The 26606-nt window shown below is 43.1% G+C and overlaps 1 protein-coding gene and 1 long non-coding RNA gene across 4 annotated transcripts in view; one reads left to right on the forward strand and one right to left on the reverse strand.

The window, feature by feature from the left end:
- Positions 1-26606, reverse strand: part of LOC118495599 — a 556251-nt gene that overhangs the window by 74895 nt on the left and 454750 nt on the right. The window lies entirely within an intron of this gene.
- On the forward strand, positions 1472-25985 carry pcdh10b (protocadherin 10b). 3 transcript variants are annotated; one of them, XM_031319643.2, is made up of 5 exons: positions 1472-4519; positions 6533-6591; positions 7285-7391; positions 20756-21127; positions 24597-25985. In XM_031319643.2, the coding sequence occupies exons 1-5, from the start codon at positions 2003-2005 to the stop codon at positions 24614-24616; spliced, it is 3075 nt and encodes a 1024-aa protein (XP_031175503.1). In that variant the 5' UTR covers positions 1472-2002; the 3' UTR covers positions 24617-25985. The 3 variants fall into 3 exon arrangements, with proteins under 3 accessions (XP_031175503.1, XP_031175505.1, XP_031175506.1); XM_031319645.2 differs by having other exon boundaries at positions 1472-4354; XM_031319646.2 differs by having other exon boundaries at positions 1473-4519; positions 20756-20913.

Below are 26606 nucleotides of genomic sequence, written 5' to 3' on the forward strand. Positions count from 1 at the left end.
TTCATATCACTGTCTTGCTGTTAATCTTGTTTTATCCACTGTCTCTGTATTGTTTTCTAGTTGCAGTTTCCTTCGCAAACGATGTTTCCAACCCATACACATTCAAATATGCTTAGTGCTCCTTTATATATTTTCAATTCATTCAAATGTTATAATACCATCGTCACTGCTGTGACAACACAACCTCTGTGGCCCTAAGTCTATATATAACGCACACATGGTTAAAACAGCCATCAGTGTTAACAATCTATTTTGTACTGTCTCAGTCAAAATGTGCACAAAGACATGTCATAAACACATTTGTTGACATAAAAAAAAAGATATATATATATATATATATATATTCAGCCTCATTTGTAGATGGAGGAAGGAAGAGGAAACAAATCAGGTCTGAAGTGGTTTAGTTTTTGGACAATGATGGAGGTGTGGGGCACATAGAAATAGGCACACATACACACAATTAAATAGACATAGGAAACATATACAAAAAGTATTATAAGAAATAGAAAAAAATTGAATGAGTAATAATAACAATAGTAATATGCGTTTACAAACAGGTACAAAAATGTATATACAGATGAGAGAAGGTGCGGATGAATAGAAATGGCAATGTGCACAGTAGGAGGTGACAGAGTACTAAATAAATAAATAAATACACAAAGAGCAGAATCCTCCGTTTGTTTAAAACACATCCAACCAGCTTCCCTTCACACACTCCATCCATTGACTGGTCCACACAGGAAACAACAGGCCCTGCGTTGTAACAACCCACCAAAAAAACACACACACACGCTAAACCATAAATCATTTTACAGCCTGTCTATTTATTCCTGTACATGGTCCTGGCTGTGAATCAGACTCTGGTTCGCATTTACACCGCTAGGGGTCGCATGAGCTCCGCATATGCGCCGCTCTCCCTGCCTCTGTGTCCCGCTGCTCTGTGGCTGCAGGAGAGTTAATAACGGCTCAACTCCTGGCTGTAATTATAACGCACATACAGCCTTAAGAACAGCACAGGAATGGGGGCGAATGATTCCCTGCATACATATCACAACATTTGCATGTATTAACCCGGTCAGCCAGTCCTGTCCTGAGGCTCACACAGGTCCCTGCCACCAAGTCAACAAGTCCTCCACTCACTCTGTCTGTGTGTCTGATGATCCTCACATGGGTCCGTTATGATGCGCTTTACATTACAGACAGGTGGGGAGTGGGACCAGGTATGGCAGCTGATGGGTTAAAGCCCCATGTCGTTCTCTATCCCTTTTCTCTTTTGCGTCAGGTGTTGTGAAGAGGAAGGCCACTTGGAGCTCGGATGGAGGTAGAGCGACATAGAGAAACAGTGAGGGAGCCATGGGGCCGAGCGGGCTTCTGACAGGCAACCCTGATGTCCAATCAGGAGAGAGCTCTCAGCGTGACTTCACAGCCGCGGGGGCTGAGAGGGGGAGGCGCGATGCGGGGGGAAAAAAGCAAATAGTTGAGTGAACAGCGTCAGTAGAGAGTGGAGTGGAGGGGACGCAGTGAGGACAGGGTGCCAAGAGGAGACACAGAGACACACAGCCAGATAGTCTGACGTGTATTCTCTGATTAAGGAGCCTCGCAGAAGAGAAAAAAAAATAGCTCTTATTTTTGTCTTATATGGATATTGATTTCTTTTTTTCTTCCAACTCCTTTCCAGACTGGCTCCATCACAGCAGCAGCACTGCGCTTCATTGGAATGTGCGCCGTAGCGTCTCCGGGACACGTCTGAAAAGCAAGACAGCCGAGACAGAATAGAAAAAGAGCTTCTGCAGTCATTCAAACTCCTTTAAGAAATCTAAATGCCTCTCTTTTAATGGGACAGATTTCCCTGGACGCCTTACACATTTTTTTGGAGACTTTTTACGCATTTTGGAGACTTTGACGAGTGAAATGGGTGATGGAAACGGACATTTTGTCTATTAACAGAGGATCATAAAGCTGTATAATATTTTCTACCCAAGTGCACTTGTTTTCCCCGGCGATGATTGTTCTTTTGATTGCCCTGTGCATCACGGATGGAGTGCTCTCTCAGATACGCTACTCGGTGCCGGAGGAGGCGGACCATGGCACACTGGTGGGGAATATCGCCGAGGACCTGGGGCTGGACCTTACCAAACTGGCGTCCCGACGCTTCCAGGTGGTGCCCAGCTCTCGGACACCGTACCTGGAGGTGAACCTGGAGAACGGCGTGCTGTTCGTGAGCGAAAAGATCGACCGGGAGCAGATCTGCAAGCAGAGCGCCAGCTGCCAGCTCAACATGGAGGTGTTCCTGGAGAACCCGCTGGAGCTCTTCCGCGTCGAGATCGAAGTGGTGGACATTAACGACAACCCGCCCAGCTTCCCGGAGACGGACATCACCGTGGAGATCTCGGAGAGCGCCACACCGGGCACCCGCTTCCCGCTGGAGAGCGCCTTTGACCCGGACGTTGGCTCGAACGCTTTACGCACGTACGACATCACCACTAACAACTACTTCTACCTGGATGTGCAGACCCAAACGGACGGGAACAAGTTCGCGGAGCTGGTGCTGGAGAAGCCGCTGGACCGGGAGCAGCAGGCGGCGCACAGGTACGTTCTGACCGCGGTGGACGGCGGCCAGCCGCCGCGCACTGGCACCGCGCTGCTGGTGGTCCGGGTGCTCGACTCCAACGATAACGTGCCGGTGTTCGAGCAGCCCGTGTACACGGTGAGCCTGTCGGAGAACGCACCGGCGGGAACGCTGGTCATCCAGCTGAACGCCACCGACCTGGACGAAGGTCTGAACGGGGAGATCGTCTACTCCTTCAGCAACCACATCTCCAGCCGCGTCAAAGACCTGTTCAGCATCGACGCGCGCACGGGGCGCATCGAGGTGCGCGGCGAGGTGGACTTCGAGGAGAGCAGCCTGTATCAGATCTTTGTGCAGGCGAAAGACCTGGGGCCAAACGCCGTGGCCGCGCACTGCAAAGTGCTGGTCAAAGTCAGCGACGCGAACGACAACGCGCCGGAGATCACCTTCAGCACCGTAACAGAGTCGGTGAGCGAGGCGGCGGCCCCGGGCACCGTCATCGCGCTGCTGAGCGTCACGGACCGGGACGCGGAGGAGAACGGACAGGTGCACGTGGAGATCCTCGGCGACGTCCCGTTCAAGTTGAAATCGTCTTTTAGGAATTATTACACCATAGTGACCGACGGCCCGCTGAACCGCGAGCACGCGGACTCCTACTCCGTGACGGTGGTGGCGCGGGACAAAGGGACGCCGTCGCTCACCGCCAGCAAATCCATCCGAGTCCAGGTGTCGGATGAGAACGACAACGCGCCCACCTTTACGCAGACCGTCTATGATGTGTATGTGACAGAGAACAACGTGCCGGGCGCGTACATCCACGCCGTCACCGCTCTGGACCCGGACGCCGGGCAGAACGCGCTCATCAGCTACTCCATCCTTGAGTGTGACATCCAGGGCATGTCGGTCAAAACCTACGTGTCCATTAACGAGGAGACGGGCTACCTGTACGCGCTCCGCTCCTTCGACTACGAGCAGCTGAAGGACTTCACGTTCACGGTGCAGGCGCGCGACGCGGGCAGCCCGCAGCTCTTCTCCAACGCCACAGTCAAAGTCATCATCGTGGACCAGAACGACAACGCGCCGCTGGTGCTGGCCCCGCTGGGGAAGAACGGCACCGCCAGGGAGCCGCTGCCCCGCTCCGCCGAGCCGGGCTACCTGGTGACGCGCATCGTTGCGATGGACGCGGACGACGGCGAGAACGCGCGGCTGTCCTACAGCATCCAGAGAGGGAACGAGAACGGCATGTTCCGGATGGACTGGCGCACGGGGGAGCTGCGCACGGCGCGGCGGGTGTCGGCCAAGCGCGACCCGCAGCAGATGTACGAGCTGCTGGTGGAGGTGAGGGACCACGGGCAGCCGCCGCTGTCCTCCAGCGCCAGCGTGCTCGTGCTGCTGGTGGACAGCGTGGCGGAGGGCCGCGGAGCCGGGGACCGCGCGGGCACAGCCAAGGCCAAGGAGGGCACCCTGGATCTGACCCTGATCCTCATCATCGCCCTGGGCTCCGTCTCCTTCATCTTCCTGCTGGTTATGATCGTGCTGGCAGTGCGCTGCCAGAAGGACAAGAAGCTCAACTTTTACACCTGCCTGGCCAGCGAGTGCTGCCTGGGGTGCAGCTCGTGCTGCTCGCGGCAGGCCCGCGCGCGCAAGAAAAAGCTCAGCAAGTCGGATATCATGCTGGTGCAGAGCGCCGGCAGCGTCAGCGGGGCCGGTGGCACGGCTCATGTGCCCGTGGAGGAGTCAGGGAGCTTCGGCTCGCACCATCAGAACCAGAACTATTGCTACCAGGTATGTCTGACTCCAGAGTCTGCCAAAACCGACCTCATGTTCCTAAAGCCACGTAGTCCGTCTAGGAGCACAGACACCGAGCACAACCCGTGCGGGGCCATAGTGACAGGGTACACAGACCAGCAGCCTGACATCATATCAAATGGCAGCATTTTATCAAACGAGGTAAGAGTCCCTCTCATACCTTACAGTTTAACCCCCCCTCCCCATCCCTCCCATCACTCCCTTCTATTCTGAGAGCCCTCAGCATGCCTACACCTATCTGAACACTTCCCCACATTAGATCTAATCTTAGATTAAATAGACTTTATCGATCCCAAATTGGGAAATGTCAGCAACATCTAAGACACACAGCACACATACAGAATATGTATGAGTGAGAAATAATAAATAGGATAGAATACAAGAATTCAAAAATAAAGATGTTTAGTTTAGTGTATTGATATACAAATACTACAGATTAATATGCACATAATCAATAAAAGATGTGATGGAGAGATGAAAAAAAAAACAACTTCAGAGGAGATCAATCTGGGCACTCTCCAATGCATACTCCGATGGAGAAAAATACACAGGAAAGAATGTGCAAACGTGTATACAAGTGGCGAATAAACATCAGAAGCCATTATCCCCCCCCCCCCCCCTCCACCTCGGTTCAGTGACAGGTGTGCACATGGATGTTATTAAGTACTATTACACACCGTATGCCACATTATTACCAGTTGCTGACATGTTGCCTTTAGCAGTCCTCAGGGAGGTTGGCCTTCAAACAGCAATGCCTGCATGCTTATGTTGTGCTCCCATGTAGGGCTGCAACTATAACCATCATTTCCATATTCGATTAATGTGTTGATTGTTTCCTGGATGAATGGATTAGTCGTTTGGTCTCTAAAATGTCAGAAAATGGTGAAAAATGTGGAGCAGTGTTTGCCAAAGCCCAAGATGACATCCTCAAATGTCTTGTTTTGTCCGTGTCAAAGATATTCAGTTTACTATCGCAGAGGAGAGAAGAAACTAGAAATTATTCACATTTAACAAGCTGACATCTCATTGATAATTCGATGCATCCTTGCAGCTCTACTTCCGAGGTTTTGAGATTATGGAAATCAGAATAAGAAAAGTGTATAGGGATAATGTATGGTGGCTCAGAGGCTGCTGGCTGCTGTGTGTGTGTGTGTGTGTGTGTGTGTGTGTGTGTGTGTGTGTGTGTGTGTGTGTGCGTGCGTGCGTGCGCGTGCAGGGCAGAGACAGAGCACACCGCAAAAACACACTCCCCATCAGATATGAGTAGAGCTGTAACAATTCCAAATGTTTTATTGATTGTCTCAGAAATAATTGCAATTAACAATATAGTCTGTTTCAGTCAAATTTTAAATTAATGTATTGCTTTTGCAAACAAATTCAAGTTTTGAATGAATCCCAGAATACATCTTTTGGTTATATATTACTCTCTGTGGCCCAGATAACGTAATAACACAGGTACGCATCCTATGAAGTAAACCACGCCTCTTTATTATCATAAATCATTGTATTTTTTTTCTTGAATTAACATAAAACTGACAATTGCCATCAACAGTCATACCCCTTAGGACCGTAGCTAATGTTGGCAATCAATTGCGGTTAAACAAAGAAACGATGATTATGTAGAAACAATTGCGATTAGACAATTATGTAATAATTGTTACAGGCCTAGTGTGTTTGTGTGTGTGTGATTCTGTGTGTGTGTGTGTGTGTGTGTGTGTGTGTGTGAGAGAGCACGCTTCAAACATACACTCCTCATCAGATATGAGTGATATGCAAGGGTGTAACTTTGGTTTGAGAAATGTGTGTGTTTTTAGGGGGGGGGGGGGCACTAAACATTGGGTTCTGGGGGTCCTCCGCCAAAAAAATGTTTTCTATTAGAATCCCATTTCCTGCATTTCTACATAAATTTAGGGACTATGGTGATACAAAATCCAGGAAATAATTAAGTTGATCATAATGATTCATTCCTCCAGAAAGATTTTGCCCTAGGTGATATGTATAAATGTTGAACAGAGCTCCAATTGATTCCATAGCATCAACAGTGAACTGTGTGGGCTGCGTCCCTCGCAGTTGGACGCTGCTGATGGTAATCATGTTACAAAAAAGGCGCTGGAGCGACAAACACTGACGTTGGCCCCTTTTTTTTTCTTTCAGACCAAACACCAGCGAGCTGAACTCAGCTACCTGGTTGACAGGCCGAGACGTGTCAACAGGTAAATATGGACCCATGTTCCTCGCTGCAGCCTCACCCTGTCACATCCGCCTGTAATAAAGCTCTTATCTGCCGACTGCTTCTACTTCACTCACCGATAACTCTCATTACTGTGATGATGCTCTAGATGATGAGATGGGATGAGGAAAGGGGCTGGAATAATCATAACCGCTGTTAAAGTGAGGCTTTGATTTAAGTGGAGATAGATTTGGGCGGGGCTTATTCTGCCTTCTTTGGATGTTTGTGGAAAACAGACATCCAAAAATATACATTTAAGTGTATATTTTACTACACTTTGTCTATTTGTGTCTGTAGATTTCTCCTAAATTCACCAAAGTTAGCATTAGATAATGCATCATTTGCATATTTAAACATTAGAATTTCAAAAAAACTTACAATGCATAAAATAATTGTCTTAATGTAAGTATTCAACTGGGGAAGTTCTGTCGTTTAAAAGGTTTTACCCCAATCACCTGTAGTGTCTTGCAAAATGTATGGAATTTTACAATCCATATCTTTAAATGCTGTTTTCTCCAAATGAGTTTTTTCTCAGACTCTGAGTCAGAAATCTCCACTTCAGTAGAACTTACATACACCAATCTTTTGCAGTGTCATTCCTATCTATATTTTGAAGCTTTTCACAGTTGGGGTTTGTCCGTGTATCATTCAGAGCCCGATTTCTCCTTGGTTTCAGTTCGGCGTTCCAGGAGGCGGACATGGTCAGCTCCAAAGACAGCGGCCACGGGGACAGCGAGCAGGGAGACAGCGACCATGACGCCACCAACCGAGGCCATTCCTCCGGTAAGAACTGGCTCCAGTGTGTGCGTGATACTGCCTCTTTCTTCACTATGGCTTTACTTGATTGAAGCTGAATGTTGAAAAGGCAAATGGCTGACTCTCTATGGCTTTTATAGGACTGGAGTGGGCTTTTGCTGATTAGCATGCAGTCACTATGCGCTGTGGTTCCAGGAGAGGATTGCTGTCTGTCTCTCCGCTGCTGCATTCTGGACTTGTTTTGCTCTGTAGCATTGTGTAGGGCGGAAAAATTAAAGCTCAATTTAATTAGGGCTATAGCACACGGCTGGCGCCTGCATCATCTGAGTCTCACAATCAGCTTTAATGCTGATGGTGTTGTACTTTGAGACGTACTGATTTCTCTCTAGTGGCACAGTGGCTTGGGATTTGCTGGTAGGCCTAGGAAGGAATAAAAGCTGGAAAAAAGGATGGCTAGCAACAGACAGGGGCGGTTCGGGGGGGGGCAGTGGCAAATATTTTCATACATTTTCAACCCCAACTTAATCCCCAAAGAGGGGATATTATTTATTTGCAGTAATAAATATAAATGTAGTTTAGTCTCGCATTGCCAGACCTTCCCCTTCCTCCACAGCGCTGCAAAGGAAGGTCTGGCTAGTCCACACGGTATTCCAGGATTGGAGAAAAACGTGCTCTGGTTTATTGGCATTTCTGTAAACCAATCACAATCGTCTTGGGCGGCGCTAGGCGCCCGACGGAGCCCCTGTGCCGCTGCAAAATAGCCTCGGGAAGAAAGTTGTTTTGGTCGAACGTGTGTACGTTCAAAAGTTGTTTTAGTCGTGCAACAGAAAACTCAGATTGGACAGATAGTCTAGCTAGCTGTCTGGATTTGCCCTGCAGAGATCTGAGGAGCAGTTAACCGTAGTCCTAGGAAGCGTTAGGTAACAGAAATCCGGTCGAAAAAAAGGACATCTGGCGGAATATCCATCAACAGGGCAATCCTGGAAGTGGAAGGTTGTGGATATAGACTAAATGTAGCTTAACATTGAGTATTCTTGTGTTTATTGTTATAACTGTATCGTTAGTCTTTTGTAGAACCAAATTAGGGCTGGGCATTATATCAATATTATATCGATATCGTGACAAGATATTGTCTTAGATTTTGGATATGGTAATTTCGTAATATGAAGTGTTGTCTTTTCCTGGTTTTAGAGGCTGCATTACAGCAAAGTGATGCCGTTTTCTGAACTCACCAGACTGTTCTAGCTGAGCTGTTATTTGCCTTTACCCACTCTTATGTCATTATATCCACATTACTGATGATTAGTAATCACAAATCTCATTGTGTAAATATTTTGTGAAAGCACCAATAGTCAACCCTACGATATCGCCGCAATATCGATATCGAGGTAATTGATCAAAAATAGTGATATTTTATTTTCTTCATATTGCCCAGCTCTAAACCAAATCTTTGTAGGGTTGTAACACTTGCGCTAAATATATTTGGTACCCCCTAAAATGGCATGCGGCCCCAGCCGTGCCCCTCCATTTGAAATGGTCTAGAACCGCCACTAGTAACAGAACCAGATCCTGTCCCTGTGAGCCGGGAACATGTCTCCTAATATTTGTCTCTGTGTTTTTCTGACACGTGATGATTTAATGTCGGCTGGGCAGAGAGCGAACCCCGCCGCCGCTGTTTTGTAAATACGTGGCGGTGTTAATGAGCAGCCGGCTCCCTGGGAGCTCGGTCACTGGGTGCCGAAGACCACTCGATGAGATGTGACAGGCGTTTTAATGAGGCCGCGCTCGCACTGGAGTGCTGGGAAGCGGACCAAATAGGTTGCGGCCGTAGCAAACAAAACAGACGATTCATTTGTTCATTAAATTAATTAATGCATTCATTCATGCAGCTACTCTCCAACTTGCACTCTCCCCCTGTAATTCTCTTTCCCCTCCCTGATCACATTCTACCAAACCCATCCTCTTTTTTTCTTTTCTTAATCTTCCTAAAGGAGCTCGTACAATAGGGCCCCACTGAGTTCTGAATGCATACATGTTTTATGTCTTCATTCAGTGGCGAGCTTTCTTGGGTGCGGGACGGAGCCTGTCGTAGATAGATAGATAGATAGATAGATAGATAGATAGATAGAAGTAAAAATACAAGAACACCTACTCAGCCTTGAAAAACAATGAAAACAACATAATTGTACAAGTAGAGAATAAAAACAAACAACCAGCATGTATACATAGAATATATGAAAAATATAGAATGTATATAAAAAAAATATGTAGACTAAATACACATGAGTGTGCAATTTGTGCTTTAGTGCAATAGTGTAATAAATGAGGTAATGACAGTGTTATCTCACACTCGGTGGTGAAATGTTTTTTGAAGAGTCTTATGGCTTGTGGTAGGAATGATTTTCTGTAGCTATCTGTGCAACACCGAAGACATCATGTCTGGTCAGCAACAGCGGGGCACACATCCACTGTCACTCCAGTAGGCCTGGATGTGTTACACAGACCATAGGAAACAGAAACACACACAGCTAACCTGTTTCAGCTCCAACCAGCTCAGAGTTAGACCCTCACAACTGCTTTACATTAAATCCTTTTTCACCAGCAGCTTTATGTAGATGGAGTGGTCCTATTTTGAGTGCATTAGCATTTCATGTGAACGCTGCCAGCCAGAGTTCATATTCTGTTATGAATAGTCGCACTCTGTTATAAAAGTAGGGCTGAGAATATTTTTAAAATGCATACCTGATTTTTGGTATCTATACCAAAGGGATACTTCTTTTGATGCCTTACTTTGAGGAATATAAACCCTGTTTATCATTTAAAGGTGCAGTAGGTAAGACTTATAAAACTAACTTTCTGTCATATTTGCTGAAACTGACCCTATGTTTGAGTAGAACTACATGAAGCAGGTAATTTAAGAAAAAATCCGGCTCCTCTGGCACCACCTACAGCCTGTAGTACAATTTGCAAAAATCCACCGCTCCCTGTTCAGATGCACCAATCAGGGCCAGGGGGGGGTGTCTAACTGCATGTCAATCACTGCTCATGCACCGCATTCATTCTCCCTTGTGGGAGGAGGGGCTTAGGAGACCGTTTTGGGCTTTAGCAGAAAGGGGGGAGGGACTGAGAAGTTGTCGATGTTCAAATTTTTTGGCTGAGTCCTGGATCTTCGCAATCCTACCTACAGCACCTTTAAGAAAATACGCCAAAGTTGTCAAATGTTAAATGTTGTCTGAACAAAATAAAAAAAAATAAAAGAAAACTATATCTACTACGAATCTGTACAGACATTTGATACCAACTTTTTCTTTCTCTGTGTGATGGACGCATTTTGGTCAGTGCTACAAAGGTAGTTTCGAGGTTTCAACTAGGGCTGCAACTAACTATTATTTCCATTGACCATTAATTGACCATTAATCTGTGGATTATTATGAATAGATTAGTTGTTTAGTCTCTAAAATGTGGATCAGTGTTTCCCAAAGCCCAAGATGACGTCCTCAAATATCTTGTTTTGTCCACAACTCAAAGAGTTTCAGTTTACTGTCACAGAGGAGAGAAGAAACTAGAAAATATTCACATTTAATATGCACCATGTGAGCATAAATAATAATAAACGTATTAAAACTACATTTTGACACAGGGCACTTATATATATATATATATATATATATATATATATATATATATATATATATATATATATATATCAATTCAATTCAATTTTATTGTCATTGAAACAATGTGCAGGCACATATGTAACGAAATGCAGGTCATTGCTTTCCAACAAACAGTGCACATGCACAGTACATTAAAACAGACACATTATTGACATTAAGATTATGTACAGGCTCAGAATTATTGTCAATTATATTATAAACGTGCACATTTTGTAAATGTACTTGTGCAAATGGCATAGTATATATTAAAGTGTAGTAACAGGAGGAGGAAGAAACATCATTGCATGTGACGCTAGTTAACACTACACTTAACAGCAGGTAACGTTAGCCTAACGTTAGCTAGTAGCTGGATTAAATACGGTTAAAATGTCAAACGGTGTAAAGTGTGACTGTGCGTTCACTTGAAACTGTTAAGCCTTGTGGTGCATTCAAAGTTACTGTAAAAAAAACTCTTTATTTATTTTTATTTTTTATTAAATATCAGTTCAGGCACCGTTTAGGCACCGGCACCATTTTAAAAGTTTAGCACCGGGATTGGAAAAATCTCTTCATTTATTTTCCAGCTCCTACTACGTGAGCCAGAGACGGCTCACGTAGCAGGAAAAACTCTACGCTATACAGAGACGTATAGCGTAGAGTTTTTCCTGCTTGTCTCTGCGACGTGTAACGTCAGACATCCAATCAGAGACATTCTTGGTAGAAGCATGCTGTGTGCTTGTTGGCACAGAGATTTACTCCTTAGGTATTGAAACTGGGTATTAAATGACGATGCATTTTTCGATACTCGATACTTAAGAGGCAAAAAAAAAAGTATTACATTTGGTACTCAGCCCTTCTGATCTGACGATAACCTCGGTGCTGTGGACCAGGGGTGTCGGACTGGGAGTGCCCCTGCTGTGGACACATGATAAATGTTGTCCAAACACAAGCAGCTGTACAGGAACTTTAAAGTGTGAAATCCGGAAGGAAGTATTTGATCAAACATGAACAAAAATCTGAATCTAAAGTTGGCGCCAACGTTTAGCACAGATTCAGCCGTTTGTTGCTATGGACACATTTCAATTGGTACCACACAGACATTGAGGTTTTAAGTTCTTTTTTCACCCATGTTGGACATTTTCATTCCCACTCAGGTCTGAGCTGGCCAGCTGCTTTATGTCCTGTTTTGAGTGCGTTAGCATTTCATCGCCAGCCCGCCTGTTCACACAGTCCCACTCTCTCTCTCATACACCGAAGTGTGCCATGTTGTCGGTCCAGTTGGGATGCAGCGGCAGGCCCAGCAGCGCTGCAATGCTGACTTTGAGTACCCTTGGTGTAGCAAATAGGCTGCGGCTACTTTGTTGCAGAGTTACCAGCCAGCTTAGTGCCATTAAACAGATTATTTGCCGTGCATTAAGTCTTTGTTTGATTAGGATAATTGATAGCGTGGCTTAGAGACCCACACTTCTGCTCCGTCAACGCTGAAAAAAAAGAACACAGGCTTTACTCTCTGTGTGCTAATGTAGTTTGTCAGCGGTGAGGGTATACTCAAAGTGCGTCAGTGTTTAATAAATGCTAATGTTGATTAAACATAAAATGTTCCTGTCATCCATCAGCGTGGCGTGTTAGCCTCTTCCCTTTGGCTCTGACAAGGGACGTCAGTGGGGAGGAATTCACTCTCATCTGTTTTTTGTTTTCCAGAGAGACGTTTTGGTCCATGTAATCAGATTCATGGGAGGCGTATTGGTTGTTATCTTGGATTTAAAGCATGAGCATTACACATTGACAGATAAATACTCCAGTGAGATTAGTTTGAACATATTGAACATGCTGGAGACAGGCCTCACTGTTTACCCTCTTTGCCCCATCATTTGCCTGTCTTTTTTTTGTCCTTTTCTGCTGTAGCTGTGGTTGTATTTTTGACCACCAGCACTACGAGATGGTTTACACAGTGATTTGTGTTCTCTTTTTTCCCCGCTGTGGGCTGCGTTGTCGTGCCAACATTTTCTGCTGCTTCACACTCTTGTTCCCTGATCCAAACCACTTGATTATTCCTCATCAAGGATGCATTTAAACAGTTACAGAGTCCAGGAATCACCCGCAACGGACGCATATAGGATATATATATATATATATATATATATATATATATATATATATATATATATATATATATATATGTAAATATAGCATATATTTCTTTTTCCAAGGCATTTCAGTTTGTGGTAGAGAGTGACAGAGAGAGAGAGAGAGAGAGAGCGCGAGAGAGAGGGTGGGGGGAGGAGGGGGGGGGGGGGTTTGCAGTAAAGGTCAAAAGCAGGTTTCACGTGAACAAATACTTCACATTATGTGCCATCACACAGTGCAGTGTGCAGATGCGTGTGTGTGGAGTTCTACCAGTGATGATGTGATGACCCCATCCTTTAAAGATGGATTATTTTAGGCTACATTTACATTGTAACGTTTTGGTTTTTAAAGCGGAGCTTGGAGCCAAAAGCGATTTCCGTTCACTAGGGCTGTCCCTAACGATTATTTTTGATACCATCTTTTCGATTAGTCGATTAATCTAACAATTGATTAGCATATTATTCTAAAGATTCTTGAACTGAGCTTTGGAGAATCAGTATTTTTACTTAAGTACTTGATATAAAACTTAAAATGGCTATGACATGGATTTCTTTCATCACTGGAGTAATATGCAGTCAAGATAATCACTGGCAAATGTATTTTTGCATCAGTGTGAGGCAAGGAAAATAATTGAAACGCAGGGCTCCAGCCTACGAAAGTGGCCTGAAGTTTATACTTTGTGCGTTGGTGTGCGCGTCGATCTCTTTAAGAGAATAGCAGGGCCGGCATGTGTGTGTGTGTGTGTGTGTGTGTGCGTGGGGAGTGTGTGGTAGAGCGAGTGAGAGAGTGACGTTGATTAGCTTCGGAGCGAGTAACGACTCTAGAGTCTAGGGCTGCAGGATAAGAGGAAAATATGCTATAACGTTGTGAATATAGCGATAACGATATTACTAAAGATAAATAAGAGATATTAAAGTATACTCAATTCTGTATAACACAAAAAATCTCTGAGTGTCTATCGCGGTATGTCGCAGCCGTTCGCGATATGTATATTGCGTCAGTTAATATTGCGATGACAATAAAAAAAACAATATATTGTGCAGCTCTACTAAAGTCATAGTGAGAGAAAGTGTCTCCCTCTTAACATGGGCTACAATGGGAAATTGGCATCACCGATTCCAGTATTTTTCAATACATTTGTCATTTGTCATTTTTCTCCCAAAATGCTAGTACTATATCATTTCTATCACACCTTACCACTACTACTGCTATTACCATTTAGCATACTGTTATAAACTGTAAAATATTCATAACATCAAAAATGTCAGAATAAAGCCAACAGTGTGCTGCTGTAGATAACAAGGTGAAAACATGATAGGTGCCACAGCTCAGAGTTAGTCAACTCACAACTTTGACTAAAGTTGGCAAAATATATAATATGGTACAAATATTTCAGTCCTTGAGGTTGATTTAGAATTTCCATTTGAGTGAAAACAATCAGAGTTGTGCTGAGAGTTTATATATATATATATATATATATATATATATATATATATATATATATATATATATAGTACAGCTGCTCAATTATGAAATGTTTGAATTTGAAAAACAGTGAAACAGTGAAACAAATCGACAGTGAAAACATCCTGAACAGTGAAAACATCCTGAACAGTGAAATTCCCCTTCATATTTTTCCTGTTTGAACTTTTTTTTCTCCATTCAGAACATGAGACAAAATAAAAGTTAAGTTGCAAAATGTAATGTGCGCAATAATCGCTTTTCTCCAATACTCTGTTTTTGTGATCGAAAATTCAATTAATTGCACAGCCCTACTGCATAGTAAAAGCTAAAATACAGGAAGTTTTTTCCTCCAGGATATTTTACACCAGACATCCAGTTCGTAATACTGCAATATATATTGCAATACCTTCATTAGTGGGGCCACAGGCTCAATCAGCAGTGTGTTACCTCCTCCAGTGATGGATAGAGAATTAACATACAGTTATTGAAATGAAAAATCTTGGAGATTAAAGATTTAAGTAAGAATGAAAATAGCAGATTGTAAAACAGAATACTCCACTACAAGCCCAATGATTCCTGCATTCAAAATGTTACTCATTAGGCATAACTCTCACATACACATATTATTACTCTTCCACTATATCCATGGCTCTTACAGATGATGGATTTTTACTCGAGTAATGGACATGTAGTTTCACTTTCAGACACGCGTATTTTATATTATAAAGAATAAATGAGGTCTAGCATGAAAATGTATGTAGGAATACAATAAGTGTATGTAAAATAAAGTATTGTAAGGTATTCTATTGTTCAACCTGTCAGTGAAATACCTTACAATATTATGTATTCTATGATGACTTGCATTATATTTTCACTCTTACAGATGTCTCTCTTTGTGAACATATATTCACTTTGAATTACATGGACAGTATATTCTATTTCATACAGAGCACTTGTACGCACTGTCTGTAAATATGCTCCCACTCATTTTAATTTAACAAATACATCTGTAGCAATGCATCACATTTTATCAAAAGTATCCTTCAGGTCAACTCTTGTTATTCAATGCAACAACGCATAACAATAGTAGTAAAAGTACAACTAGATTGAAATATTCAACTAAAGTAGCAGTACTGGAGACAAGCACATGCTCACATAGCAGAAACTGCAACCATCTCATTTTACTGACTGATTTAAACGATGAAACAGTTATGAAAACTGTCGTAGTTTTTTATTATCAAGCAATTGACAAATTTCATCTCACAATATTGGGATCCCTATTTAATCGTTTGAATATATATATATATATATATATATATATATATAAGGATGTGTATGTATTGGAGGGGAGGGGGGGGCTTGAATGTGCTCAGCTTAAGCATAGGTCATATTTGTGGTACTCACCATTGTGGTTGTAGGATGTCCAATATGTGGTACGGCACTGGTGCATTATTTTGTTATTTATACATAAGTTATAGATCATAGCATGATTTAACGGGAAATGTGCAATCTGGGTAGAATTAAGTGCAATATGAGGGGGAGGATGTGCAGCGGGTTCTCTTTCTTCTGTGTGGGGGAAGGTTGGGGGGGGGGGTCCTTGTGTGAGGTTTATAGAATGGTTATTGAATGCATTTGGATGAGATAATGTACGCTTATCTTTCTTGCATGGTTACTGTATGCCTACTGTGTGTTTATGTGCGATGCGTCGCCATTTTGTGTTCTCTCTGCTTCGCAAGATGAATTTGTCCTATAGGAGACAATAAAGGTTTATCTTATCTTATCCTATTTGGTGCCAGAAGCCCTTATGGGTCGACTTTTGAGTGTGAAATATTGAAAATAGTACTGTGACAAAAAAATAAATAAAACCCTAACTCAAGGGCCACTTAAGCTTTCGTGGCATTTTCAACTGTAGGCTTGTTGTGTGTGGTCAGTGTTGAGTTGTACTACAGTGGTATTGTAGTACTGTATTGTAGTTCAAGTGCTGAGAGTGAACTCTTGAGTTAAAGGTCATTCTTTTACATGTTCTTGTTTGCTGCCGGACCCTCCAGGAGCACTTCCCTCAGGTACCCCCATTTCCAGTCCCGCTACATGTGTAAAATACATATTATCAATATAGCCAATGTCACGCACTTGGAGAAGATTATCCATTCCCCACACACACATACACACACACACACACACACACACACACACGCACACACACACTCACACACACACACACACACACTCCGCTCCCATCTCTCCCGGCTGCCGTGATAAATTCCTCCTTAGGCCCGCAGTTCCTGTTATCGCAGTGGTAACAGCTCGCTGATCAGTAATTCATTTTTCAGACCTCTGCATACCAATTACCAAATGAAGGTTATTATCGGGACTTTGCGTTTGCCCTGCACGAGTGCCGTGCAGAATGCTAAGAGATGAGATGAGGCGTTAGAAGAAACGAGGGCCATTCAGAGAGACATTACCCTCCCCTGCGCTCTGTCTCTGCACCGGCCTCTCTGATGGTTTTTGGCTTAGCGCGAGACATGTTGACACACTTTCTTTTTATCCCGTGTTGAATACTAAGATCCTGTACTCTGGAGCCAGACCAAGCCTCATAACTCACGGCGACTGTTTGCTAGGAGAAAAGTGTTGGACAACTTACATAGTGGAGAGATAAGGACGTTACCCACAACCTTTAATTTATAATTTAAGCATGGCCCCTGATCTCTGTGTGTGTGTGTGTGTGTGTGTGTGTGTGTGTGTGTGTGTGTGTGTGTGTGTTCTTGTTTAACTATATTTGTGGGGTCCAAAAACTGGGAATGAAGTATACTTGTGGGGTCCGGACAGCTTTGTGGGGCCAAAATGCTGTACCCCACAACTTTAAAGGGCTGTTTGAGGGTTAAGACTTGGTTTTAGGATTAGGGTTAGAATTAGGTTATGGTTAGGGTGAGGGTAAGGGTTAAGGTTAGGGTAAGGGGCTAGGGAATGCATTATGTCAATGATGGGTCTCCACAAAGATAGTGCCATGCATTATGTGTGTGTGTGTGTGTGTGTGTGTGTGTGTGTGTGTGTGTGTGTGTGTGTGTCTGTGTGTGTGTGTGTGTGTGTGTGTGTGTGTGTGTGTGTGTGTGTGTGGTTTATAGCTGAAATGTTTTTATCCTCCTGATTCAATAGAGACTGTCTCATGTGCCAGGGAAACATCTAATTTCAACATCTAATTTTGCCAAAATGTCAAGAAATATCAAGATGTCTTAATCTAGCGTGTGTGTGTGTGTGTGTGTGTGTGTGTGTGTGTGTGTGTGTGTGTGCGTGTGCGTGTATGTGCGTGTGTGTATGTGTGTGCGTGTGTGTCTCTTATCTCTCTAACAGTTTAAATGCCACATTTCCCGTTCCCATTTTGAGAATTAACACAGCATCCATTTTGTAATGGAAGCAGAGCTCTGTGTCCTCTTTGCACTATTTTCTTTTTTTGTTGCTGTTGCTGCAGTGCCCACAATGCATCACTCCCTGCCCGCCCAGGTGTACTTATACAATAAGTCGGCGCCCAGCGTGCGTTCTGGTCGCGCCCCCGTCACATGAGTTGTTTCCTCCCATGTAAGAGGCCGTATTAAAACGTAATGTGATGGTGTATTTATGGCATGTTGGTTAATATTTAATAAGAAACCCTCTCGTTAGGAGCCTGGGCAATTTTCCAAGCTGTTAGTGACGGCAAGCCAAATTAATCCGCTTTGTAACAAAGCAAATTCCCCCTTTGCTGACCGCTACAGACACACACACACACACACACACACACACACACACACACACCCTCTGCTTACTGGGGCGGCAGCAGACCTTAGTCTAATCAGTCTGTATTCAGAGGGATTAGTATCAGATAGCCCGAGCTGGACAGTTCAGATTGTAGCCCCAAACAGCAGCTCAGACACAAATACACAACAAGCGGATTTAGCTTTCAAAATACATGCAAACACGGGATCTAGGCCCGACTGCAAAAAACATATGGGGCAATGAAAACACAATTTGGCTTAAGGCTTACACTCGGCCTAAATAGCTGTGCCGAACAGCTAACATGCCTGTTAGCTCTGCTCCCCCTCTCTGCTCTCTGACACCAGGGGATTTTTCTCACAGAGAATTCCAGCTGTTAAAAAAGCCTCACAAATAATTACTCCACATGAAAGCGAGCACACTCAAACTAGTTTTGGGTCGTACCTGTAGCCAGCCTTTCATGGAGGACAATAGGTTTTGTAAAGAGGGGTGAGACTGAGGCCCATTCTGCTAAAATACAACATATTGCTTGTAAGGAAATCATTTCCAACATTATTTTATCGAAACAACTGCACACTGATTTTAATATAAAAGGCAACACTAAAAAATGTGATATGCCGCAGCCTTTCGCGATGTGGTTATTGCGCCAGTAGATACGCGATAACGATGATATACAAAAAGATATATTGTGCAGACCTAACACACACACACACACACACACACACACACACACACACACACACATATACACTCTCACTCCCTTTGTCGTATAAATCCCGGCCACCTTATCCAGAGGAGCTTTTCTTTGCAGCTGCATGTTGGTGCGTGTAAACGCCTGCAGCTCACACACAAACATCCAGAGACCTACGATTGAAGACAGATTCGCGGTCACAGCCACAGGCTCTCTGTCTGCTGAGCCAAACACTGAAAAAACATTCACAATGGTCACCATTAAGGTCACGTCTTAAGTGTTTTTCCTAGGAATGTTGGCAACCTGGGGGGAGTTTATACTCTACAATGGAAGTAGTTTACTCACTTAGTACATATAGTCAAGTATTGTACATAAGAACACGTTTGAGAGTGTGGTCTAGACCTACTCTATCTGTAAAGTATCTTGAGATAACTCTTGTTTTGACACGATAAATAAAAATGAATTGAAATATATTTTCTGGTGGTTAACCGCATTAAACACTGAGTCACTTCTCAAAATAAAAAAAACATATTTTACAAAATGGATTCAAAGTTTCACTGGGAAACAACAAGAAATGACACATTGAGAAAAACGAGAAAGAGAACAATAAATCATGATGTAGTCCGTTATTAAATGTGCCTGTTTTTACTGCTAATTCAATAAATGTCCCTGGTTGTATTGCAGCAATCTGCTTGACTCTGTTTCGGTTCATGATTCCAGAACGTTCCAGAAACAAGTGGAAGTTACAGCTCTCACTCACTGGCTCAAAGGATTCTCCTTTGGAATAAAATGGGTCTTAAATGCTTAAATAATCTAAATCCCTTGTTGAGGCAGATGTTGTTTTATTTATTTTTTTGCATTGAAACAAACGTTTTTAAAATCCTTTGATTCTGATGCATTTACACATGTAACATTTATGCTTTTAGTGCTTTGACATTCTTTCTGAAAAGAAAGAAAAGCTCAACTGTAGCTCCGCCTGACGTGAAAGAAAAGACGGTGCATACCAAATATATATATATATATATATTTGTTTCACCAGTAAGCTGACTGAAATGCTTATAATATCAAACATAAAACAATCATGTTTTCTATGTAACGTCTTAGTCTAAAAAAAGGATCCAGTAATTGTAGCTGTTAGATAAATATAGTAAAGAGTATTTCATGTATAAAGTCAAATTGCATATGACCACAAAATTGAAATTATATATATATATATCTGTAGGTACTGTTCATAGACTGCTTTCATAATAACAAATCTCTTCCACACAAAGTTACTCTACTGACATAAAGAGTTAAATATTTTATAACCTGATTATATGTTTTGTAATTAATACATAATAAGTAAGTAACTCATTATGTAGCTGTCAGAGAAATGTATTGCAGTGAAAAGCACCATAGTTCCCTCTGGTGTGTGTGTGTGTGTGTGTGTGTGTGTGTGTGTGCGTGCGTGTGTGTTAGCAGAGTTTTTTTTTTATATCCATTGTGCGGGCGGCATTGATCTGAACGATTGTGAAACAGAAATTCCTGACAGGAGGAATCAAAGAGCAGGTTTCATACATACATATCGTGAAAATATTGTGGAAATACGTCAGATTGTGTCGTGTGTGTATCTGTCTGTGTCTAAAACACCTCTCTGCTCTTTCTCTCCTCTCTCCTTCACCCCTTCCCTCCCCCTCTTTCTGTCCCTCCCCTCCCTCCCTCCCCTACAGGCGCCGACCTTTTCTCTAACTGCACGGAGGAGTGTAAGGCGCTGGGCCACTCGGATCGCTGCTGGATGCCGAGCTTCGTGCCCTCTGACGGGCGCCAGGGCCCGGACTACCGCAGCAACCTGCACGTGCCCGGCATGGACTCGGTCCCGGACACAGAGGTATTTGAAAGCCCCGAGCAAACGGCCGATAAGTCATTCTCCACCTTTGGCAAAGAGACGCCTCTCAGTCACCAACACCTCCACCACCACCAACACCTCCACCTCCACCCTCTCAAAAACCATCACCTCAGCCACCACCAGGGCTCCTTACAGGGGACAGAGTTGGAAGCATTTGTGCCTAGCTCCAGAGCGCCTTATAACCCGGCTTATTTAAGTGAGTATTGTGTTGCCCGCCCCGCTCTCTGATCTGGTGATCCAATTAGGTGAACAAAATAAAGATTCCAAAATTCAATTTTCTCTCCTGGATTGGCTGGGCAAGGAAAGGAAGCGTGAAATTCATTTCAGTTCTGACCCCTGTCCTGCCAGCCTTCTTGTCAGAGTGTTTAACTAACTCTTCCCTCTTTCTCAGGCATCTCTATTATCCCCGACTGGGATGATCTTATCTCCCCTCACCTGCCGTTTCAATTCACTCCCCCGCGCACACACGTGCACACACACACACACACACACGCACACGCACACACACACACACACACACACACACACACACACACACACACACACACACACACACGCCTCCAGCAACGATTGGCCTGTTGGTCTTTCCAAATTAAACATGCCAAAAGCAATTATGTTTTATAGGTTTACTTTGATGTGTGGGGATGTTAGCTTAAAGGAAGCTCTGTCTCATTATAAAAAAAAAAAAACGAACGGCTGCTGTAATATAAGTGACACTGGCCCTCTCACAAAGCTCAGCAATGAAAAATGGCAGTTTGTGAGGCAGGCAGTGAACCTAGCGTCTCTTCTCATCCGGTAGACGTCATTGTGCTGGAGCCCAGGATCAAACAACCAGTTTTAAACATTTGGAGGAGGAGGGAAAAAAATAAAGGAAAGAAGAAGGGAAATTCTTTTCCCCAGGAATTACTGTTTCTAAACTCTCATTCAAAGGGCCACAAAGAGATACATCCTCAATCACTGCAATTTGGTGATAATGCTTAATTATAATTCTGTCATGCGGCGCCTGAAGAGGCCCCCCCTCTCTCATCATCCGACACAGCGAGCGGGAATTATCAAAGTGTCAGAGCAGCGCTGCTTCCACGGCACACTGTTCGGAACAGCAGGGACCCCCTTTGATTAATGTTTTATCCATTTGCTATGCGTTTTATTTTTTTTGGTTTAATCCTTTATCAAATAGTTGTATCGATAATTTTTTTCAATGTTTTTGTCACGTTTTTTTAGATTTTTTTTGTCGCCTTTTTTCGAGTTTCTTTCGGACCATTTTTTTTTCGACATTTTTGTCGCTTTTTCCGACGTGCTAAGTGAGGTGGCTGGAAAAAAAACCTGTGATTCTTTCATCAGATTTTTATACCCACTTATGCCAATTTTTAGGAGTTTTTTTCCCCGAGGTTTTTGTCGTTTCTTTCAACGTTTTTGGCTATTTTTTTTAGGTTTTTTTTTTTTTAATTTTTAGTTATTTTCTTTTTTTTCTCTCGAGGTTTTTGTCTCATTTTCCATCCAAGCAGACATGTCCCTGGACCTCCCTAGATAGTTGGAGATCTCAACCCCCACCCCCCTCCCCAATGTTGAACTCAAAGTTACGCCCTTGTTAGATTGTATTGATTGCTATGAGGAACTACGGCAATGATGGGTTTCAGCAGCATGAAGGCACGTATAGAATAAAGATCAGTTAATCCTCCTGTTGTCTCTCGGGTCAAATTAGACCCGTTTTTGAAAAGATTCTATAACCGAAATTTTGGCTTTCTTTCAACCTAATTGCCCAAAAATAAACAACACGGATGGATGGTGGCTGAAAACGCTCTTCACAAGTCAAATGAAAGATTCCGCTCAGTACTTTCATCGACTTTTGGGTGTTTTTATTCAATTTTATAGCTTCATCCTGACTAAACTGACCGTCTCAATGTAAGTAATCAACCGGGGACGTGTCATGGTTATATCTATTAGTTAACAGAACATGTTCAGTTTTTTTTCAACATTATCAATAAATGAACTGGCATCATTATAGAAATGCAGTAATGCCGCATGTGCATCACAGATAGTTACATTCCAAGCAGGTTATATTAACATTATGCTGATTACAGCAGTAATGTAAGCCTGCAGTACTTGTGGAAATACAGAATAAGCAATCCGTAATTATACAGTAGGTGTACAAAATAAACATGTAAGTATATAAGTTGTAGTGATGTAAAGCAATGACAAGAATATATTTTAACACCATCGAATGAAATATAAGAATAACACGACGGCATGTCCAATGCACTTATGATGTAATACAAATACAGCAACATTGCAGCAGTGACAACGCATGTCGTCGCTGTCGGGCAGAAACCTTGTATCTCCATATTTCGTCATTTTGAATTTTTTTCATAAATCAATGCTATCGGTCGCCCTTCACATCTCTGTGTGTTTTACACACATTATGTAAACAGTGACAAGGCAGTTTGACTGCGTCTGCGGTTAATGGCTCAATATTAGATATATTATATCATATTTCAAATAAGTCTCTATCCATTTCCTGAAAAAACAACGGTTTGGGACGTACAAGCTTTTTACCCGACAGCTATGGTATTTGACAATAAAGGCAAAAAAACGTGAAAAGAAGATGTGAGGACTTCATGTAAAAAACATCTCCTGCACCCACTGCATCAAGCATCTTACTATTAAACAACTTTCAAATGATTATCATTTCTATTTTTTTCCTCTTTATGCTTTCCAGCCTTCAGTTGGATGCACACTGTGTGTGTGTGTGTGTGTGTGTGTGTGTGTGTGTGTGTGTGTGTGTGTGTGTGTGTGTGTTTATTATGGGCTGGTGATGCAGCACTCCAAGTGAAGGGCTCCCAATATCGCCGTGTTTCCCACGAACACCGCCGCTCGCTCCTCTCTCTAAGTAGATCACTGTGGCCCTTATGCTAATGAGTGTGGGGGTGCCAAGGGGAGGGGGGGGGGGGGGATAATAGCAAAAGAGGGAACAACAGTCAGAGGCGTGGAAGAAGGGATAGAATGATGATGCTAAGAGGCTGAAGCTCCCTAATCTGATCGAGTCAGCCAGTGATACAGAGACGCTTTTGTCCGGTGCCTGGCCTGGGGTCGGGTCAGGGTGGGGTGCGGGGATGTGGGGGGGCGGGGGATGATAGCCAGAGACCAGTGATTACCATCATCAAACTTAGACACCATGGAGGCAGAGTGGGGAGGGGGAGGGGAGAAAGAGAGGTTAGACTCCAGACTGAGCCTCCCTCTTTTGTTGTTGTCCTAAATAAATTGGCCATGCAACATTCACCAGCTCCCACCCACTCCACTGTCACTATTTCCATACCAGCCCCTCTACCCCACTTCACAAACATAGTCACACACACATTATCCATGAGCCATTTCACAGGAGTGAATTAAAGCGGCCCAGCTGAGGGATGTGACACTTCCTAGCCCTCGTTGTGCATGTGTGTGTGTGTGTGTGTGTGTGTGTGTGTGTGGACCCTCGGATTCTGTGTGAATGAGGCCATTTAAGTCCTGTTTTTCTTTCTTCTTTGTTTTCTGTCATTCCTCTCAGACAAACTTGAAACCCCCCTGCCCCTACACACACACACACACACACACAAACACACACACAAACACACATACACGTAAACAAACAGCTAACCAAGCTTTGTGTTTTTCTCTGCTTCTTGCAGCGAGGAAAAGGGTTTGCTAGCTCTTTCCGCGTGGACATACCGGACACCGCGTGACTTTGCACAATCACTCCCAGAAGACCAAGGCTATAAGAAAAAAAGGCATCAAGTTTTCAACCCATTTTGCCCTCAGCCCCCCCTCACCCAGCAACCAAATTGAAAATGAAAAACACACTCGACTACACACAAAACGAGGAACGACCCTGCTTCCTTAAATTTCTCGGAGCACTGCCGGAGGCACCTCACTTTAGGGATTTGGAGACGGTCGGACACAGGGTGGGGGACACGGAGTGTGGGGGATGGATGGGTGCAGGCAGGTAGATGGATAGCCTTACTGGGAGGACGCCCATTGTCTCAGCAGGACTGAGAAACTAACAGAGGAGGAGGAAAGGAGAGCGATGACGGACAGAGAGGTGAAACTGGACACTGATCTCTCCGTCCTTTTCCAATCTGCGTGTGCCTGTTTACAGCACTAATGTACTCACCGGAAACCAAGACTACACGTGTACTGAAAGACAAATCAAAAAAAAAAAAAAAAAAAGGAGAGCCACCCAGAAAAACCGCCACTGAGCCCTTTAGGCGTTTGTACTCGCAGAGACGCCAAATTGTACAGGAGAATCTTTGTGCATTTTCAAAATGCAATACCACTGTTTTTCTATTCTGTTCGTGTGGTCAGGTGTCTCTTTTCCGATCTACTTCAAACTTTGTAAGAAAACTTTGTGGGCAGGCTACTTTTTTTTTTTTTTATTTATGTTTTATTTTATGAGTTCTTTTTTTCTTTTCTTTTTTTTTTTTTTTGCTTTTGGGTTTGATTTGTTTATGGACAATGTTTGACCTACACTTTCTGGATTCTGAGACGTCGAGTAGTTTCTATCATGTGTGAGAAGTGTTTACTGTACTCTTTTAAAAATTTTAAGCTGAATATAAAACTCTACATATATAAATCTATCTATATCTACTTGTTCTGAAGGCGTGCTATCCGTTTGCTGGGTTCCACATTCTGATTCAGAGGTTTGACTCTTGTTTAAGAGGCCCTGAAGAAGGCTTTTTGTGTTTGTTTTTGCCAGTGGGAGACATGAAGAGAGACAGAACAGCCTTAGCATTATTTCATGTTTTTTTGTTTTGTTTTGTTTTTCTTCCACTTTTGGATATTGATAAAGATCATGTCTTATAAATAAAAAAGGAGGTAATAATTTAGATTGAAGTCCATGGTAATTCTGTGTCATTGTAACCAAAACGTTAAGGGTCCATTTATAAAGAAACAGATCAAAAACAAGGCCAAATTCAAAAAGGTGTTGTACACGACGCAGTGGTATGTACACACATTTCTTTTTCACAAATTACAAACACAAACACACCAATATGCCAACAATAAACTGAAAATGGTGAAAAGGAAGGTCTTATGTGCTTTTATTTTGACATTCATCTGGTCGAACGGGAAAAGTAAGACTCTAAGACTAAGAGGTGGACTGATTTCAGAATCAGAATCAGCTTTATTGACCAGGTTCGGGTAAACAAACAAGGAATTTGACTCCGGTTAATCTTCGCTCTCAAAGTACAACACTCACTTAACACATAAAGAATAAAGGACGGTAAGAAATATAAAAAAAATACTGTTAAGTATACAGTATAACAATACAATAGAATTTACAAATTTACAAAAAATATACAATAACAATTGAAGAGAGGGAAGGAATAGTACAAATAGGAGCTCTGTGCCTCCAGAGTCATGGCTTTATACCGCCGAGCACACTGGGAAACTGAGCACCAGGTTCCAATTGTTTTTTAATCATTTGATTAATTGCACATTTGTTTGGGAAGCTGCATGATTTAAGTACAAGATGAACTACAGGAAGGCTGGTCCTGCATCATAACCTAATTGTTTGCTCCTCTTGACGGATGCTGTTTTAAAATGTGAATTAAGCTGTTTTATCAAGTTATCCCAAAGTGATGGAGCCTGAGGCAGCATCACTCCAGTGTACGAGCTCTGGGTCTCTGGACACAAGATGAGGA

Source organism: Sander lucioperca, chromosome 1 (assembly GCF_008315115.2).
Source record: "Sander lucioperca isolate FBNREF2018 chromosome 1, SLUC_FBN_1.2, whole genome shotgun sequence".
Classification (NCBI taxonomy): Eukaryota; Metazoa; Chordata; class Actinopteri; order Perciformes; family Percidae; genus Sander; species Sander lucioperca.

Excerpts from the sequence above, each read along its gene's own strand:
- pcdh10b (XM_031319643.2), top strand. The coding sequence starts at position 2,003 with ATGATTGTTCTTTTGATTGCCCTGTGCATCACGGATGGAGTGCTCTCT. Across the intron at positions 7,392-20,755 it reads CAACCGAGGCCATTCCTCCG|GCGCCGACCTTTTCTCTAAC; the intron begins GTAAGAACTGGC and ends CCTCCCCTACAG. Across the intron at positions 21,128-24,596 it reads TTATAACCCGGCTTATTTAA|CGAGGAAAAGGGTTTGCTAG; the intron begins GTGAGTATTGTG and ends TGCTTCTTGCAG.